At 43.1% G+C, this 18944-nt stretch overlaps 1 protein-coding gene across 1 annotated transcript in view; it reads left to right on the forward strand.

Annotated features, from left to right (window-relative positions):
* The window catches only part of BMP3 (bone morphogenetic protein 3), a 28029-nt gene continuing 13730 nt past the window's right edge, over positions 4646-18944 (forward strand). Inside the window, 2 exon segments of the mRNA XM_005681953.3 lie at positions 4646-5062; positions 5065-5145. Coding sequence (XP_005682010.3) covers positions 4825-5062; positions 5065-5145 — 319 coding nt within the window. The 5' untranslated portion in view covers positions 4646-4824.

Here is an 18944-nt window from a genome sequence, read left to right on the forward strand (position 1 = left end):
ACATATTGCTTAAGAGAGCTAATAAGAGGACATGTATACATGCCTATGTATAGGCTTCCCTGCTGGCTCAGACAGTAAAGAATCTGCCTGAAATGTGGGAGACCTGGGTTCGATCCTTGGGTTGGGATCACTCATTTGCTCCCTCACTCATATATATATATATATGTGTGTATATACACACACACACACACATATATACACATGCACTTACACACAGACATGATTTTGTGGTCAAAAGTAGAATTGAACTCAACAGAACCCACTAAAATTGCAAATTTGTGTTTGCTGTTATTGTTTTTAACTGTTAAAATTCAGATTTATTTTATTTTCTTCTTATTTTTTACTTTATTTTACAATACTGTATTGGTTTTGCCATACATCAACATAAATCCACCACGAGTGTACACGTGTTCCCAATCCTGAACTCCCCTCCCACCTCCCTCCCCATACCATCTCTCTGCTGTTATTTTAAGTTATAGAAATGTCTCTCTTCAATTTTCCTTGTATTTAGGAAAAGAGACCGATAAGTGTCCTCTGTCTGATTCAGTGGTTGACTATAACAGTTACTCTCTAAGATAAAAATAGGAAATTCCTATTATTAAAATTTAAGACAAATTTTAACCAACCAGACCCAATAAGAAACCCAACCATGTACCACCACTGTATTCACCTCAGAAGTTCCTTGTTTGTATAGCTGCAAATCTTTCATGCATCAAGTAAGCCAGAAGCTCAGCCAGAATCATGAATCCTATTATTTGTCTCATTTTGGGAGAAGGCATCTAAAGATGCCAGCGCTCTGTGATAGCTTCATCCATCCAGATCTGTGAACTTTGATAAAAGAAACATTGGCCTATAGTCTTCAAGTATTGTAAGATGGCATCTCAAGGTATTCTGATGCTATGCTGTGCCGCTCAGCAGTGTCTGACTCTTTGTGACCCCATGGACACTGCCAGGCTCCTCTGTCCATGGGATTCTGCAGGCAACAATACTGAAGGGGGTTGCCATGCCCTCCTCCAGGGGATCTTTTCAACCCAGGGATTGAACCCAGGTGTCCCGCATTGCAGGGAGATTCTTTACCATCTTAACCACCAGGGATAAGATGGCATTTCATGGTATTGTGATGAGGGAAGTACCACTCCCAATTCAATTTGATTTTTTTAAATAAATGGATTGTATGTGTGTATGTGTGTGTGTGTGCTTGGCCACTTCACAAAGCATGTGGGATCTAGTTCCCTGACCAGGGATCAAACCTGTGCCCCCTGCATTGAAAGTTCAGAGTCTTAACCACTAGACCACTAGGGACCACTAGGGAAGTCCCTCAGTTTGCTTTTAATTCAGTTCCCCAGGAAGTACTCAGAGTGTCTGACATGTGTCGTTTCTTTGTCATTGATGAACGTGATGCTGCTGACTTTATCTGTTTCATCCCTTGCTCCATCTTCTGGGGAGTAGTTTAGTTGCAAATGAGCCACTTTTGGTTCAGAATCTGGCTGCTACAAATATTCTTGCTAGATTCCATTCACATTCACATTTTTTCTTTTATCAACTCTTGCAATTACAGGTGAGAGTCCAGCTAGGGATCATTCTACCCACTTAACATCTCGTCATTTCATTTATTCTGAATGTAATGGCTGGTCACTAAAATATAAAGATAGGTATGGCCTGGCCTCTGTGTTAAACAAAAACACACAAGCAATTCTCTTAGCTCATAGCAGACTCTTCTAAAACATTTGTTATGTGCTAGGCACTGCACTTTCCTGGTGGCTCAGACAGTAAAGTGTCTGCTTACAATGCAGGCAAGAAATTGCAACCCACTCCAGTACTCTTGCCTGGAAAATCCCATGGATGGAGAAGCCTGGCAGGCTACAGTCCATGGGGTCACAAAGAGTCGGACCCAACTAAGCAACTTCACTTTCTTCACTTTCAGGCACTGTACTAACTCTTGACATGGACTGTCACGTGATTTCTTTTTTTTTTTTTACAACAATCCTGTTGACAGGAACTATTAGTTTATACTTACGACTCTAATAAGAAAATGGAAGCATGAAGAAGAGAAAGTACATCTAGGAAGAAGTAATGGTAGGCATTGAAGACATATGGTCAACCCTAGCAGTCATAGCACAGCTTCTGCGAATGAAGAACTGTGTCAAGTATAAAGCAGCAAAAGTAGCAATGGAGCTATGCAGACTCCTTACCACCTGAGCCACCAGGGAAGCCCTATGGAGCTATGCACCAGAGCTAAAAGAAGGGAAGTCTTGGGGATGGTTTCAAAAGGCTGGACGGCGAAATTTCAGCAATGCAAACTGGAGCTGGGAGAGACCCAGAACTACAATTCAAAGCTCAGAAGAGATCACCAAAGCAGATTTTTTTCTTCATTAGGTATCCCCCCCTGGGTAGGTTATAAAGATGTGAGAAACACTGAAGTCAGGCCAAGAAAGAGGAGACAGCTCACAGAACAGAGAGAGAGCAAAAAGCAGAGGGAAGGAACCAAAGATTCACAGGGAAAAAACAAAAATGGAGAGAATTTCCAGGGCCTATTGAATTTTGCAATTGGGTCTTCATTATTAGTCACAAAAGCTATTATGTTCTTGATGCCAAGCAAAGATCACACACATGATCTCACTTAATCCTCACAACCACCCCTAAAGTATGTGTTATTATCTGCAGAACAGTTCCGGGGGTGGCCAAGGGCAAAATCCAAACCGCAGTGGGTTGAGAAGTGACTGAATGGGGAGAATGTCGTCTGCATTTGGGATGAATTTGGGATAAAAAGAGATTGAGTCTCCACTGAAAGCTAGCCAGGGTGCCAGTCACTTTACCCCGTCTTCTATTGTCATCCAAGCAAAACTCTGAAAAGGATGTGTCCTTATTCACCTTCAAAGAAGAAATGGAGATTTGGAAGCCCGCTGTGATATTACAGCCTATATTCTTTTTCATAAACTCCACTCTGCTCCCATTGAGGGAACAGATAAGTTGCAACTGACATTTACTGAAGTCTTTACTGCACCAGGCCAGGCACTGTGCTAAAAATGTGCCAGCCTTTTAAGTCAATCAAGTATGATTCTCTGCAAGCCTGTGGACTGTAGCCTGCCAGGCTCCATGGGATTCTCCATGGGATTCTCCAGACAAGAATACTGGAGTGGGTTGCTGTCCCCTCTTCCAGAGGATCTTCCAGATTCCAGGGATCAAACCCAAGTCGTTTATGTCTCCTGCATTGGCAGCCAGCTTCTCTTCAGCTAGCACCACCTGGGAAGCCTCTGCTAAGAATATTTACATGAATTCACACTGAAGCTTCACTTTAAATGCTAGCTTCATTACTGATAATGAGATGATTAAAGGCTTGAGCTCAGGAATCAGATTTCCTGAGTTAGGAGCTCAGCTCTGCCATCTAGGAGAGTCTTTGCCTCAATTTCCTCATCTGTAAAATGGGCTTTACTGCAAAAGTTGTTTCAGGATAGCACACTTGCTATCCAAAGAACAGTGAGTAGCTAAGGCATACTCTGAAAGTCCGCTCTGGATTTCAGCCTCTCCCAGAAATCTTTCTGTTTCACCACCACCACAACCCTGCAGAGAATCCTCTTGAGGGGGATTGTGGGGGTGGGTGGTTGTTTGCAGGGTGTTTGCTTGTTTATTTGTTTTAAGACGGGATGAGTCGATTTGGCGCATATTTATTTCCTGGGAACCGGGGGACTGGGTGGAGAGTGGAGGAGATGCAAAGGGAAGATGCAGAAGAGAAGGAGCTTTGACGGGCAAGCTCTCGGGGAGACTGGGGAAGCTGGCAACCCGGCACAGGTGCAGGTGCCTGATCCGCCACCTGATCCCCAGAGGCCCAGGAAAGGAACTGAGGCTGGTGTTCGCTGTTCACGTCTTGATTTTGATTGTCATCAGAGGAGAAAGAATCCACAAAGAAGTTTATTTTTCTTCTCCCTTCTTGCTGGCCGGGACATAGCCAATGTTCCTGAAGAGATTAAAAACTAATAATAATACCCCGTGCCTCCTACCCTTTCTTTCTTCCTGGACCTTCTCCTTCCCCCACTTCCTCCCCTCTACCACCCCTACCTCCACTTCCTCTTCTCGCCCTCCCCCTGCTGGCTGTCTACCTCCCCCTTCCCTTCTCTCGGGGGTAGAGCGCGGTCCCTGCTGCCTTCTAGGGCGAGGGAGAGAGGGAGATTGGCTGCGGACGGTACAGATCAGCCAGGGAACCGAGTCTGTCTCTCTCTCCCTCTCTCTCCCCCTCTTCCCCCCTCCTTCTGTTGCACACCACACACACGCACACGCGCACACGTACACACACACACACACACGCAAACACTCAAAACTCGGACCGGCCGCAACGCGGCTGCTCCAATCCTTGCAAAAGGCGAGCGAGCGCCCTCCCGTCCGCGCTCAGCTCACCGGGCTGCGGCTCCGCGCCCGAAGCAGCGCTAAGTCCCGGTGTCCCGCGCGCCCGCTTCGGCCGGGTGTTCCCGAGAATAAAGCGGGGAGGGAGGGTACAGACAGATCAGAAAACACGCCGGCCACACACGCCGCGACTTCAGCTCTGGCTGGGAGTCCGAGGGGAGACGGCGCCGGCAGCGCCCTACGCGGGTGAGGTCCGCGCGGCCGCCGGGGAAGAGCCCACCTGCCGGCCCGCGATCGGCCGGCGCCAAGAGTGGGGCCCGTCGTGGTCCTGCTCGGGCAGCGTCCGGGCTCCGGGCGCCCTCGCCCCAGCTAGTTGGGTTTCCACCCTCGGCTCTGCCTCCGGAGGGACCTCGGAGGCACCTGGTCCGCGCCTCGGAGGGACCTCCCCCCCTCCTCCCAGGACGCAGCAGCGGAGCGGACCTCGCGATGGCCGGGGCGCGCGGGCTGCTCCATCTGTGGCTGAGCTGCTTGTGTGTGAGCCTGGCGCAGGGACAGAGACTCAGGCAGCCCTTCCCGGAGCTCCGCGTGGCTGTGCCGGCCGACCGCGCGGCAGGTGGCGGCCCCGAATCCCCGCTGCAGCCCCTCGACCAGCTGTCGGAGCACATGCTGCGGCTCTACGACAGGTACAGCGGCGGCGGAGCGGAGGAGGCGCCGACGCCGGGAACTCGGAGCGGGGCTCGCCGTCTTTGCGCCCCCAGCCGCTGCGCGAGGGCAACACGGTTCGCAGCTTTCGAGCCGGAGCCGCAGGTGAGTGCCGGGGCGCCCCCTTTCCGCGATCCCGTCCCAGGGGTCTCCCGGGACACCCCCGCGGCTTCCTCGTCTGCCCCCCGCGTTACCTAGAGACGCTCCCTCGCCCTGCAGCTCACCCTCCCCGCAGCCCCTCAGTGCCGTCACATCCCGCATTCCACCCGTGACCGAAGAGTCATCCCAATTCTAGAGTCCGAACGGAGAGGGAGAAGTGGGAGAGAAGGGCGCCGAGACCTGAACCAGGTCGGCTGGAAGAAGGAAGCGCAGGAAACCGGGAAAGGGGCTGCCCCCAACCCTGTCCAGCGGGGTCCTCTTGCCCTGGGTATCTGGAACTCCCCTGGGGCAACCTATGCCGATGTTTCTTAAGTCGGTCAGCGGAAATTCCCTTGGACAGGGCTATAGCCGTGTTTACCTAGAGGCAGATGTTGTTTTATGCCAACCCCAGGGCACCAGAGAGAAAAATCACACTTGAATTAGACGTCTTCCCCCTTAGCCCTTTTTAGACAGTCGCTTCTCCAGACCTTCCACCTTCTCTTAACTGGCGTCCTCTGTGTTTATATTTGACACTTTCTACTTGATAGTCCCTTGGTGGCAAACAACGCAGACTAAACCAGGTGCTCGGGTGTTTCGATTATTTAAAACCCATCTGGGCAAACAGGGGACTGTACCACCCACCCTGGGAGGAGTTGGGACGGAGGGGAGCAGCCGGTGGATGTAAACACCTCTTGGAATCTGCCGATGAAAATTTGCTCATCCCATTTTCAACACACAGATCACTGTGGACTGAAATTCATGGCTTAACAAGGTTTCTCCTGGCCCCTGTGGTGAAGCGAATAACTTAAGCTAACAGCCTGCCTCCCCTGTGCTAACAGCTTGAGGGAAAGTTTCCTGGACTCTAACTCGGTTTATATGCTTTGAGGATGCACCCGGCTTTTTTGTTCACTGCGTTCACGACGAAGGGAAATGTAACTGCAAAGCCTGTCCTCAGTGAACTGTTGAAAAATAGCCAAGAATCTTCAAGTTAGGAGGCCATGCCTCATGCTCTCAATTCTGTCAGAATCACTAGAAAGACATCTCCCAAAGCTTTGAAATAAATGTAGGACTCCTGGAAAAGAGGAACACCACGAAAGCATCCATCAAAGAAAGCCCTAGGCTGACAGTGTAAATACACTCTAGAGCACCTAGGCTTGATGACATTTACAATAAATGTGAATTATGCTTTCTAATGCAGAAGTCTTTAGCTGGAGCCTGAGCTGAATCAGATTTTGCTTTCTTCTGAAAACCACGAGCATGATCTATAAGGAGGTGGCCTCTGCTAAGGAAAGAGAAGCCTGCTCTTGGTCGCTCACAGTGTGTCAGCCACTTGAGAAGGCCGTCCTGACAGCTGACCACACCAGTGACTGGCCTGTTCAGTGCAACTCCAAGGGCAGAGCCCCATGAAAAAACAGTGTGGAAGAAACCAGAGAAGTTGGGCGGGCAAGGCAGGTGGCAATAGTGAAGATAATCTGATCATACTTACCTCTATATGCATTTCTTGGTAATATTCCTAGGGAGTCTCCAAGGCACGCAAGAGATGAATAGTATTTTTGGAATCACAAATTTTTAGTATGAATCACAAAGTTTGGAGGTGGCATGTGAGTTTGTTTCATTCACACCTATTCTATAGTGTTTTTGTATGTTTGTTTTAGACTGAGGGAACCATGAGTGAGAGATGGATAAGGATTTGAATATCTCAGGCCCCGTTTACTCTTTGGCTTCAGCTCACTCTATGCATTATAATTTCAGAATGTCCCTTATCAGCCTCTCTGTAGTCTTAGACCATCAAATGATAAACTCTGATACGGAGGCCAGAAGTTCCCTTGAAATGATGAATTGCAGCTGAAAGCATATATACAAGGCTATGCACCCTGATAAGAAAAGTAATTCCTTTAGCATCCTAGAGACTGTCTTAATGACTTATTTATCAAATGTAGACACTGGTTTTTGTGGAAGCTGAAGTGTCCTGTTACTACACGGGAAACTCCTGGAGAGGTGGCTCGTGTTGGACTCCTTCCAAGAGTGTTTAGTTACTAACACACTAAAAAGACCTTATTAAAAGCAGTTCTGGCTTTAATAAGGCAGAACTCCAGGAAGGTGCTAAGGCTTTCATGTGTCTCTCTCCTTTATACGTATCAGCATTTCCCTAACACCCTTCATCTTGTGACATGTGTTCTGATGTAGTTGAAAGATGCTGTCTGCTTTAATAAATTAGATATGTTTTCCAGTTCACAGTGTTGAGGTTTCACAAACATATGGGCTTCTCTGGACCAACGATGTCACAGATTTTAGTAGAAGGTCAGGTGTGTGCTGTTGTCTATGGAGTGGCTGCTGATTCGGCAGACTTTCCCGTGCTTATTCAGGCTGAGTTATAGCCTTAGAGCCCTCTTTGCTCCTTGGAACATACCTGATTAAAATTATTTATTGTTCTAAACCTAGAATATCTTTGGTTGAAATTTAGCTGCTGTGGTCTCCCTCTGATTACCTTCTACTTAAACCATTACTTGATGGTGGGTGGCATTCATCCTAAATACACTTTCTGCTAACCCCTTTCTCCTCCCTCAGTGCTATGCAGTTGGTGTGCCAAAACCGTAAGTTTGGAGCACTCATACGTCTTTTTGTGGTGTGTAAGTGTTTATATAAAGATAGGTTTTATCTTTCCCTTTGTAAAAGGTAATTTACAAAATTATTGATGACAGAGAAGTTCGGCTTTAGAAAAACACACCATCTCGAAGAAAGACAAGAGGGACATGAAATCAGCTTTTATTTTCATCTTAGTTTAAGTTGTCCTTGGCTTCTATGTAATGAAAGAAGAATATTTTGCATGAGGTTTTCTCCTGGCTTGATCCTTGAAGATACATACTTTGTGTTCATTAGTTTCTCATCATTTCCATAGTCACTTAATCTTATTTTTCTTAATCATAAATTTAACCTCTTTAGGGAAAGCGATTAATGCACAGCTGTTCTTATTAGGAAACTATCATTATTTTAATTTATGACATATAACTACCAAAGATTGCATTTCAATGGATTTATGTCACTTTTAAAGAAAAGTGACACAGACTTTATAGACAGAAAGAAAAGAAAGTTGAGAAAAGTCAGACCCCAAAGTGAATATTTTCCATTAAATGAGAAAGAAGAGAGTCTTTCCTACTGTAGCCAAAAATCTTTAAAAATGAAGAATTACAATGTGACATGTTTCTGAAGTACAAGGCTAAAATATAAGGCTTTAGAAAGGATGTACTGAAGGGCTGAACAATCATTCTAATAGGAGCCAGTTTTGTAAAATGCATGGGCTGGGGCAGGGGGGAAGCATCATTTTTGGTGGGTTTGATGGCAAGGGGCTATTACAACATTATTAAAACAGAGTTACCTAGAAATTTCTGGCACCTAGAAATTAAAGAATACTTAGATTATCTGATGTTTTTATTCAGAGGACAATAGTACATCTGGAGAGGGGGAACTGGATGTGCAGCTGCTTTGAATTACACTCTACTTTGAATACATGATAGCCCTTAATGAAGTTTTTACTGTAACAATCAAGACAGCTTTACAATCTCTGACATTTAAAAATCCATAACACCATGAATTCTAGATTATCTATGCTAATGGAAAAGAAAAAGGCTGTTACGTTAAAAATAATTTAAATTTATCTCTTTAGTATGGTTAGACACACTCAGAGAGACCAGGAGAACATGAGGGTCAATGAAAAAAGTCCCCTAAGTAGATAATTCACTCAGGGAATATTTGTACATTAAAACTATGTACATAATTGAGAATATATTAAAAGGGTTACAGACATTTTATCTAAGTGGTAGAAGTTTATAAGCATCGGATTGACCCAGTTCAGGTTTTCCTAAAAATTAGCTAGAGATGTGAATGTCAGAACTGATCTTAAATGTTTTGGAATTACACAATTTCATGTTTGAAAGAGGCTATAAAGAAAGCAAGTCCAACCCTTTATTTAAATGGAGAAAGAAATGGACATCATGATATATTTGCCAGACAAGTTTTCAAACATACTGAGCTCATCTCAAAATTTCTAATCATCTTATCTGATTTTCTAGGAGAAGATTTTGTAAAAGAGGGTATTTAAAAGTTATTGAAAGATGTTATATAAAATTGCATTCCATGATCAAGTAAGCTTGGGAAAAGTTATCAGTTTACTTTGGGACCTTTCAGGGCCTTTAAAATGCTCATGTACTCTCTTAAGAGTGGATCACTTTCTCCTCATGAGAGCACTTTAGAGAATTGCGGTTCTGAGACATCTATCTGGGGAAACACTGGTTCAGATTCTTCCTAATTTCTCAAGAAAGAAGATACGCAAAATTCAAGTGAATATTATGACTGAACACTGTCTAATTTCTCATTTGTTTACTCAGGATATTTACTTACACTGTTAGTTTTTGGACTTGAGTCCAGTTGGCATTGTACAGTTAGCCCTCCGTATCCCTGGGTACCAGGAATCCAACTACAGATTGAAAATATTCACAGGGAAAAACTTCAGAAATTTCCCAAAAGCAGAACTTGATTTTGCTGAATAATAAATACTCTAGAGATGATTTAAAGTATACAGGAGCATGTTGAAGATTATATGCAGATACAGTGCCATTTAATTTTAGGGACTTAAACCTCTGTGGATTTTGGTATCTGCAGGGGTCCTGCAACCAGTTCTCTGAGAATAACAAGGGCCAACTGGACCATCTTCCTGATTTCATGTTTTAAATTTCTCTGAATGTAATTTTAGAGCCTCTGTAATTAAATTTTATTTTGCCTGTTTTTATGAATTCTCCTTCATTATTTTCTTCTATAGGATTAGTATTTATTATTTTATATCAATCTGGTGTTATTCTTTTAAAAGAAAGCCTTCTTTATTTGTTGAAAAATTCACTAGAGATCATACTCATCACTTTGTTAATGTTTTATCATCATCAATCCCTTGGTTATAGATACCTGTCAAAACCCTTATATAATACCATTGTTTGTTGTATTTATTAGATATAATAAAACTCATACCTATCAAGAAGCCTAATGAAAATTATTGAGCAATTTTGTATATGCTATTCAGGATTTTTCTGCCCCAACATCAGAACTTTTCTCCTAAAATTTTGAATGTTTTCACATCCATTAAATTTGTATATCCTAGGCTTCCCAGATGGCGTGGCTGCTGCTGCTAAGCCACTTCAGTCATGTCTGACTCTGTGTGACCCCATAGACGACAGCCCACCAGGCTCCCCAGTCCCTGGGATTCTCCAGGCAAGAACACTGGAGTGGGTTGCCATTTCCTTCTCCAATGCATGAAAGTAAAAAGTGAAAGGGAAGTCGCTCAGTTGTGTCCGACTCTTTGCAACCCCATGGACTGCAGCCCACAAGACTCCTCAGTCCATGGGATTTTCCAGGCAAGAATACTGGAGTGGGTTGCCATTTCCTTCTCCAGGGGATCTTCCCAACCCAGGGATCGAACTGGGTCTCCCGCATTGTAGGCAGACGCTTTACCATCTGAGCTACCAGGGAAGCCACCTGCCAAACAGGAGACATGAGAGCCACAGGTTCAGTCCTTGGGTCTGGAAGATCCCCTGGAGAAAGGCATGGCACCCCACTCCAGTATTCTTACCTGGAGAATCCCACCGGCACAGGAGCCTGTCAGGCTATAGTCCATGGGGTCACACAAAATCTCAGACACGACTGAAGCTATTTAGCACAGCACAGCACAGTAATCAGTATCTTGATAACTTTATTTCAGTGGTATGATGGAAAGAAGTTTGGCTGCGTAAATAGTTTCTACTTGAACTTTCCTATGCCAAGTTTCAATTCAGAGTGAATTTTTATGATTATGTTCCTAACCCATGAAAATAGAGTTTTTTAATGGACACAGTGACATAGTATTAATCAAGTGACACAAGTTTACCAAGGTAATATCCACTTTGGACCATAGTAAACCATGGCATTGTGACCGAAGAGCCTTCACCTATGGAATATTCTTAGAAATCCATAAAGCCACTAGTCTAGTAATATGTTAGTAGTGGTTGTGTCCTAGAATATTGTTACCTAAAGCACTCTTGGTAACACACATTTTCAGAGATGATATTATTAAAGGCATAGTCTTTAATTTGTCTAAAGGCGTAGTCTCTTTATTTGTCTAAAACGTCCACATGTAAGTCATAAAGCCAATTGACCATGCGTTTTATTGAATCCTTCAGTGATCTGCCTTCCTTTACGATCTATTGTTTCTTGGCAGTAGAACCACAGTAATGCAATGCCTTGGTTTTGCTTGGGCATTATGAATGAAGTGTTTGGACAAACTGATCCTACTATATTTCCCTCAGTATGTTCTTACTTTCCTGAGGGAGTAAATATTAAATATGACTTTAAATATTATAGTGAGTAAATGTTTAATGTTCCCTTTATAAAATAATTGCATCCAATAGCTTTAGTAATGACAGATTCTCTGCCCAGTCCTCTGATTTAAAGTTAAAACTACTGAGGCCCAACATGATCTTATTTGCTTTTTCGGCCAAGAAATTTTTAATTTAATTGCATGGAATTAATCTAAAGACTGGACGGAGTATAATTGCTGCACTTAGGTATGGGTTAAGATAAATGGTTTTCAAGAAGAGAAGAGGTTCCTAGAGAATCTAGGATTAAGAGCATTAAGAGATCCAAATGGTAATCTTGGCTGCATTGCTAATTAATAAGGTCATCTAGTATTTCCAGGCCTAATTTCGTCATCTATCAAATGGGTTAAGTCATACCTACGGTGCTAGTCTCACAGAAAGATGGTGAAATGTAGTTGAAAAATTGAATGCGAAAATGCATTTGGAAGTCCCATGTAAATGAGATAGTCTTAATACTTTGAGATACAGTCTTTCTCTCGCTCCCCACAAAACCTTAAACATATCTAACACAGTCATACCATGCAGTTGTTTGTGGCGCTAAGGATATATCTGGATAGCAAAGGAAGCATGAAGAGGTCGTAGTCCTCTTGTAATACAATCTATGCCAAATTTCCATTCAAGAAATTACTGTTTCTGTCCTGCCCTTGGTGGTTGCATGGAGCAGAGGTGCACTTCTTTATAGTGATTTCTTGAAGTTAGTTTTTCTCCAAGTATGATCCCTGAGTTAGCAGCATCAACATCACCCAGTGAACTTGTTAGAAATCCTCCAGCCCACCCAAACCATCTGAATCACACTCTGAGGGTGGGCACAGAAGCCTCGGTTTTCACAAGCCAGTAGGGTGATTCTGACGCCCGAGACACTGCTCTAAACTCAACATCCCTGGAGTTTTGACGATCTTATAACCGGTGTCTGAAATTCAGGATTGATTAACCTCTGAGTTCTGGTCTCATCTGGCCATTTTAGTGGGTCTTTCCCTGGACAAACGGTTTGTTAATTTATATAAGGGTAAGTTTCTTTCACTTTGGATGGTATATTAATGTTTTTATGACAGGTTTACCCTAGGGAGGAGTTCAAAAGTAAATTAATAAAGACGTCTAACCTTTCTTTCCCAGCTGCAGAGTTTGGGGCCGAATAGGCTTGCTAGAAAATGGGTGATGGGGCAGGGATCAAGTTTCTGGAGGGCAAATAGCATATTTCATTTCAAGCTTATATTTTGAGGGCCTGGCATAGGTGGCCACACAGTAGGCACTCAGGAAATAATTCAGTTGAGCTGAATTAGGTGTTCAGGGGACTAGGTAACAGAAGATATTAGAAAAGCTATCAGCCAGGCAACAGATACTTTAAAAATAATTGAAAGAAATTTCAGTTTAAGAGTTTCCCCTAAGACATTTTACCATGAAGATGTGGGACAAAGTCATTCTACTTTACACACTGTTCTAGTAATGTTTTTCTCCTGATGAAATGAAACTCCATAGGATACTTATCGCTCAGAAGGCTTTTTACTTTGGGAGCTTAAATTTTTTTTCACTTTGTTGTGAAGTAGGAAACACTCAAGAATCTGCTAAGTTTGAACAGTGGCTCATTCATTGTTAAATATTTTAAAATATTTTTCAGGATATCAATGCTCCAGACCACGCAAAGTGCTAGGAGTTCAAAGATTTATCTGGACATGGGTCTACCCTCTGAGAGCTCACAGTCTAGGAATGCCCTTGGGTGGAGGCTGAGAGTAGATAAACTTGATTAGTGAACATTTTGCTGTTCTAGAAAAACATACATTATATCATCTTTGGCCGTGTTTTACTTTGGACATAGAGGGTGGTTGTTTTGAGATCCCATAAAACTCAGTCATTTGACTGGAACTCTGCAAGAAAAACAACATTCTAACTGTGTTCTATTTAGAATCTCTCCATCTCTTGATGCCGGGAAACTGAAGGTGGCATAGAGGAAGTGTAGCATTGGCGCCATAATCAGCAGAGAGTATTCAGCCCGTGACTATGAGCATATACGGCCCTGTCCTAGGCACCCCGGCATTTCTAGCAGCTGTGCTTTGTTTGGAGAAAGGGATGGAAAAAAATGAGTTGTTCTTAGTTACATATTTTCTGTATGACTAAAATGTTTTCGCTGCTTCCTGGGGATTTAACTAATCATCAAGATTTCATTTAGTCTATTTGTTTTAAAATCAGACTTTACATAGAAAGCTTTCCATTGTACCTTCTATTTCCCTTTGAAAACGTTCTGTGTGGGCCAGCACGAAGGTGACCTCCCACTTGCCACTCCCCAGGCACCGCCTTGACTCCTCCCTGAGAGGAACTGAACTGTCACAATAGTACGACTGGTCCCAGGTCTGTTTCTTTGCAGAGCCCTGGGGTTCTTGAGGAGCAGGTGCTTTCTTTTCAGATGAAAACAAATAGATGTTCTGCCTTTATCTGATAACCAGACCCCTCCCCCCCCCATTTTTTTATAGAGGTAATAGAAGACCTGGGTTCCTCTCCAAAATCAATGCTCACTGGCTGGCTGACTTTTATGGTCCTTCATTTTCATATTTCTACAATGAATGTGTATGCGTGCATGCTAAGTCGCTTCAGTTATGTCCAACCCTCCAGGCTCCTCTGTCCATGGGATTTTCCAGACAAGAATACTGAAGTGGGTTGCTATGCCCTCCTCCAGGAGATCTCTCGATCCAGGGATTGAACCTGAGCCTCCTGCATCTCCTGCACTGCAGGCAGATTCTTTACTGCTGAGCCTCAGGGGAAGCCCTCTACAGTGAATACGTTGGACTAACTCTGTTTATTCATAGAAGAAGTATTTACTGAGCACTACTTAAGAGTTGGACAGAGGAGCCTGATGGGCTGCAGTCCACAGGGTCGCAAAGAGTCGGACAGGACAAGCGACTAACACTATGCTTTAAGGAACTTAGGGTCTTAGGAAGGAATAACAATATGATGAAAATAGTGATAGGGACAGGGTCTAAATGAAAGAAGTGGGTTGTAAAAAGCTTGCCTCTGCTTTGCCTTAAAAATGGAATCTGGATCATTAAGGAGAACTAGGCTGGATGAAGGCATTTCAGGGAGAAGTGGCAAAGTCCTAACAGGTGTCCAAAAAAAAAGTATCGCTGGTTCTAAAACTCACCTGACTTCTAAGCCCCTTTCCAATTCACAGGTATGATGACTCTAGAAAATTCAGAATATTATAATGCCAGTGGCACATACTAAGCAGACCATAGGAGAAGTATGTTCAGCAAGGAAAAGCCAAGCCTATGCTGCTGCTGCTGCTGCTGCTGCTGCTGCTAAGTCATTTCAGTCTTGTCCGACTCTGTGCGACCCCATAGACGGCGACCCCATCCATAGACGGCAGCCCACAAGGCTCCTCTGTCTCTGGGATTCTCCAGGCAAGAATACTGGAGTGGGTTGCCATTTCCTTCTCCAATGCATGAAAGTGAAAAGTGAAAGAGAAGTCGCTCAGTCATGCCCGACTCTTAGCGACCCCATGGACTGCAGCCTACCAGGCTCCTCCATCCATGGGATTTTCCAGGCAAGAGTACTGGAGTGGGGTGCCATTGCCTTCTCCGCAAGCTTATGCTAGTGCTTAGCAAACAGTAAGAAAACAGCACCACCTATTGGTAGTTATATTTTGACATCTAAAAACAGGACCTTGGAAAGAGCTGAAATTAAAGCCTGTTGTAGTTCCTTGCAGGGGATCTGAGAGGTTATCTAGTTCACCTTTCACACCTTCCCTACTATAGAGAGATCCTTCAGTAAGTCTTGAATTATGGTCGTCTCTCTTTTGTCTGCATGGCCCCATAGAAGCATCTCACCATCAGGCTACACACTTAGACAGTCATTATTTACCTTGACCTGGGTTCTGCCTCCATTTAGCTATCACCTTTAGACCTAATTCTCATCTTTGACACTGACAAGAAAAATCCTGATCTCTCTATAGCCCCTCGAGTATTTGTAAACAATTCTTAAGTCACTGGTTAACGTGGTTTGTTTGTTTGTTTGTTTTCTTTCCTCCAGAGCAAGTATTCTGTAACTCAAATATGTAAGAAATAACTTTAAGAGCAACATCTAGATTACTTTCCTAGCTGCTTTCTTTTATTTTAATAAACTAGTTAAAGTTAGAGCACCCAGAATAAGCATGCAATTGTAGATATGATTGAATTGTGTGGTACACAGTTAATGTTCTCTAGTACCTGAAGACTACAAAGTGCATCCTGAAAATACATAAACCATTGTTCTGTAACATGATAACACTTGCCATTGGTTTTAATAATATTATTATTATATTTTGCTCTTAATAATCAGAAAGTATGCCTCCATTTTCGGATTCATTGATTTCAAATAGGTGAATAGCAGAATATTTCAAAAGAATGGAAAAAGTGAACAGGAAAGCATTTTCCATTCACTGATATGCCAACATAGATATCTTTTTCACAGACAAATCTATGCTTTGCACGAAGAAGAGAGAGAACACTATTGAAAAACTCCTGCTCTTAAGTATAGGAAAAGATACTTTTTTGAACAGTTAAATTAATATAAAATCAAAAAAGCCATGAGAATAATGGAACAGATATTATTAGCATATATTTCAACCTGCAGGAAAGTATTTGTTGACTTGTTTTGGGGAAGAGAGCATTGACTTGTATGGAAATGAAATGCTGTCAATTCAGGGAAGACAAAAATAAAGTATGGGTTAAAGAAATCAAGGAATAGTTTGTGAAATGGTGGAGATTTATTGTTTTAAAAAGGTGTGGAGGAGGGAAATCTAGAACAGGCAGAGGTAATGTATTCCTTCACCTGGGTGGGAATGGCAAAGGCTTTGAGTACCAGGGGTCATATAATGCTGTTAGTTAAGAGCTAAATGTCAATTGGCCATTCCTTTTCTTTAAAAAAAATTTTTATTATTTAAAAAAGATTTTAAATTATTTTTAATTTTTTTTTCTGGTTGTTCTGAGTCTTCGTTATGGCACACAGACTGTTCATAATTGCACAGGAGGTCTCTAGCAGTGTGAAGCTTTAGTTTCCCTGCAGCGTGTGGTAGTGCCCCTACCAGGGATCGAACCCACGTCTCCTGCATTGAAAGGCAGAGTGTTCTTTTTTTTTTTAAAGGAAGGCAAATTCTTAACCATTGGATCACCAGGGAAGTCCCTGTCTATTCCTTTTCTGAATTTAGGCAGCTGGGGTATCTGTAAGTACTTTGAATAACTAGGTTAATTTGGGATTTTTTTTTATAAATCTCCATTTAAAACATTGGAAATATTGCTTATGCAAAAGCTTGCAGATATCCAGCACCACTGACAACTACAATGTGCTCCTCTTATTGCCTCCCCAACAATTCCTTTTACCCTCATTCTTTTCTTCTTTTTCACTGAAGTATAGTTGATTTGGGCTTCCTGGTGCCTTAGCTGGAGAAGGCAAAGGCAACCCACTCCAGTCCTCATGCCTGGAAAGTCCCATGGATGGAGGAGCCTGGTAGGCTGCAGTCCATGGGGCTCGAAGAGTTGGAAACGACTGAGCGACTTCACTTTCACTTTCCACTTTCATGCATTGGAGAAGGAAATGGCAACCCACTCCAGTGTTCTTGCCTGGAGAATCCCAGGGATGGGAGCCTGGTGGGCTGCTGTCTATGCGGTGGCACAGAGTCGGACATGACTGAAGCGATTTAGCAGCAGCAGCAGCATGCCTTAGTGGTAAAGAATCTGCCTGCCAACGCAGGAGAGACGGTTTGATCTCTGGGTTGGGGAGATCCCTGGAGAAGAAAACGGCAACCCACTCCAATGTTCTTGCCTGGAAATTCCCATGGACAGAGGAGCCTGCCAGGCTGCAGTCCATGGGGTCGCAAAGAATGGGACAAGACTGAGCGACTAAGCACAGAAATATGTCCTTAATAAAGGAAGGTGTGTTGCTTTCCAAGAAAATAATCTCTTGCCCAACTTACATTTTGGTTTGCATGTTCATGTTTAGCAAATTCCTAATTCTTCCCTGCGTTTGGGGAAAAAAAAAATGCCTTTTTTCTCTCCTTTTGGACCACATGACCACAAAAATGGTGGTCATTCCACTGTCCAGGAGAAAGTTACTTTGAACCACAAATGTGAGCCACATATGCAATTTAAAAATTTTAGTAGCCTCATTAAAAATGTGAGAAGCAAAGGGTGAGATTAGTTTCAATAATATGTCATATTTTAAATGTTCTGCACCCACACCAGCAAGCAATACTCAAACACCAACAGGGTGTCTGAGAATTCAACCGAATTCTGACACTATCTACCTAAAGAGAGCATCCACATTCCATAGATACAGGGAATAGTCCTACAAGACTGTCCTCCACCTCAGATGCCAGTCCTGTGCTTATGACCTACCTGTGCTTATGGCTACAGATTGGAGGTTCCCACAACCTCTTCCTTGGGTTTGATTAATTTGCTGGAGTGGTTCACATAACTCAGGAAATACAGTTACTCATTACATTCCTACTTTAGGATACAACTCAGGAACAGCCAGGTAAAAGATGCTCAGGGCAAGGTAGGGGAAGGCTTGGGGATTCCTTGCTGGCACCAGGAGCATCACTTTCCCCAGTCTCCACATATTCACCAACCCCCAAGCTCTCCAAACCTTGTGTTTTAGGTGTTTTTTTTTTTTTTTTTTAATTTGTATGGAGGCCTCATTATGTAGTCGTGGCTGATTAAATCATTGGCCATTGGTGACTAATTTAATTTCCAGCTCCTCTCCCCACCCAGACATCTGGGCTTAAGAGTGAGACTGCAAATGCCAAACCCCTAATCACAGGGTTAAGTTCCCAGACAACCAGCTCCCATTCTTTGTGGGTGCTCAGTTGCTCAGTTGTATCCAACTCTTTGAGACCCCATGGACTGCAGCCCACCAGGCCTCTGTTCATGGCATTTCATACAAAGTAGGTTGCCATTTCCTTCTCCAGGGGATCTTCCCAATCCAGGAATCCCTGTCACCTGCATTGGTAGGCAGATTCTTTACCACTGAGTTACCTGGGAAGCCAAAATTATTTGGCCTCCAAAACCACTCCATTAGCATAGAAAGGACACTTTATGGCTCTCATCACTTAGACAATTCCAAAGGTTTTAGGAATTCTGGCCCTGAAAGAGAGATAAAGACCAAATATATATTTCTTGGTATAAATCACAATAATCACAATATTAAGTCCAGTGTTTTCAAATGGTATGATTTCAACACATAATCAATATAAAATATTCATTTGATATTTTATACTCATTTTTGTGCTAAGGCTTCGAAACTGTGTTTTATACTTACAGCACATCTGAATTCAAACTTAAGTCCTACTTGGACATTGCTGTTCTAGTTAGCTAACATTCATTGAATTTTGTCCTATGTGCTATG

This window comes from Capra hircus, chromosome 6 (assembly GCF_001704415.2).
Source record: "Capra hircus breed San Clemente chromosome 6, ASM170441v1, whole genome shotgun sequence".
Classification (NCBI taxonomy): domain Eukaryota; kingdom Metazoa; phylum Chordata; class Mammalia; order Artiodactyla; family Bovidae; genus Capra; species Capra hircus.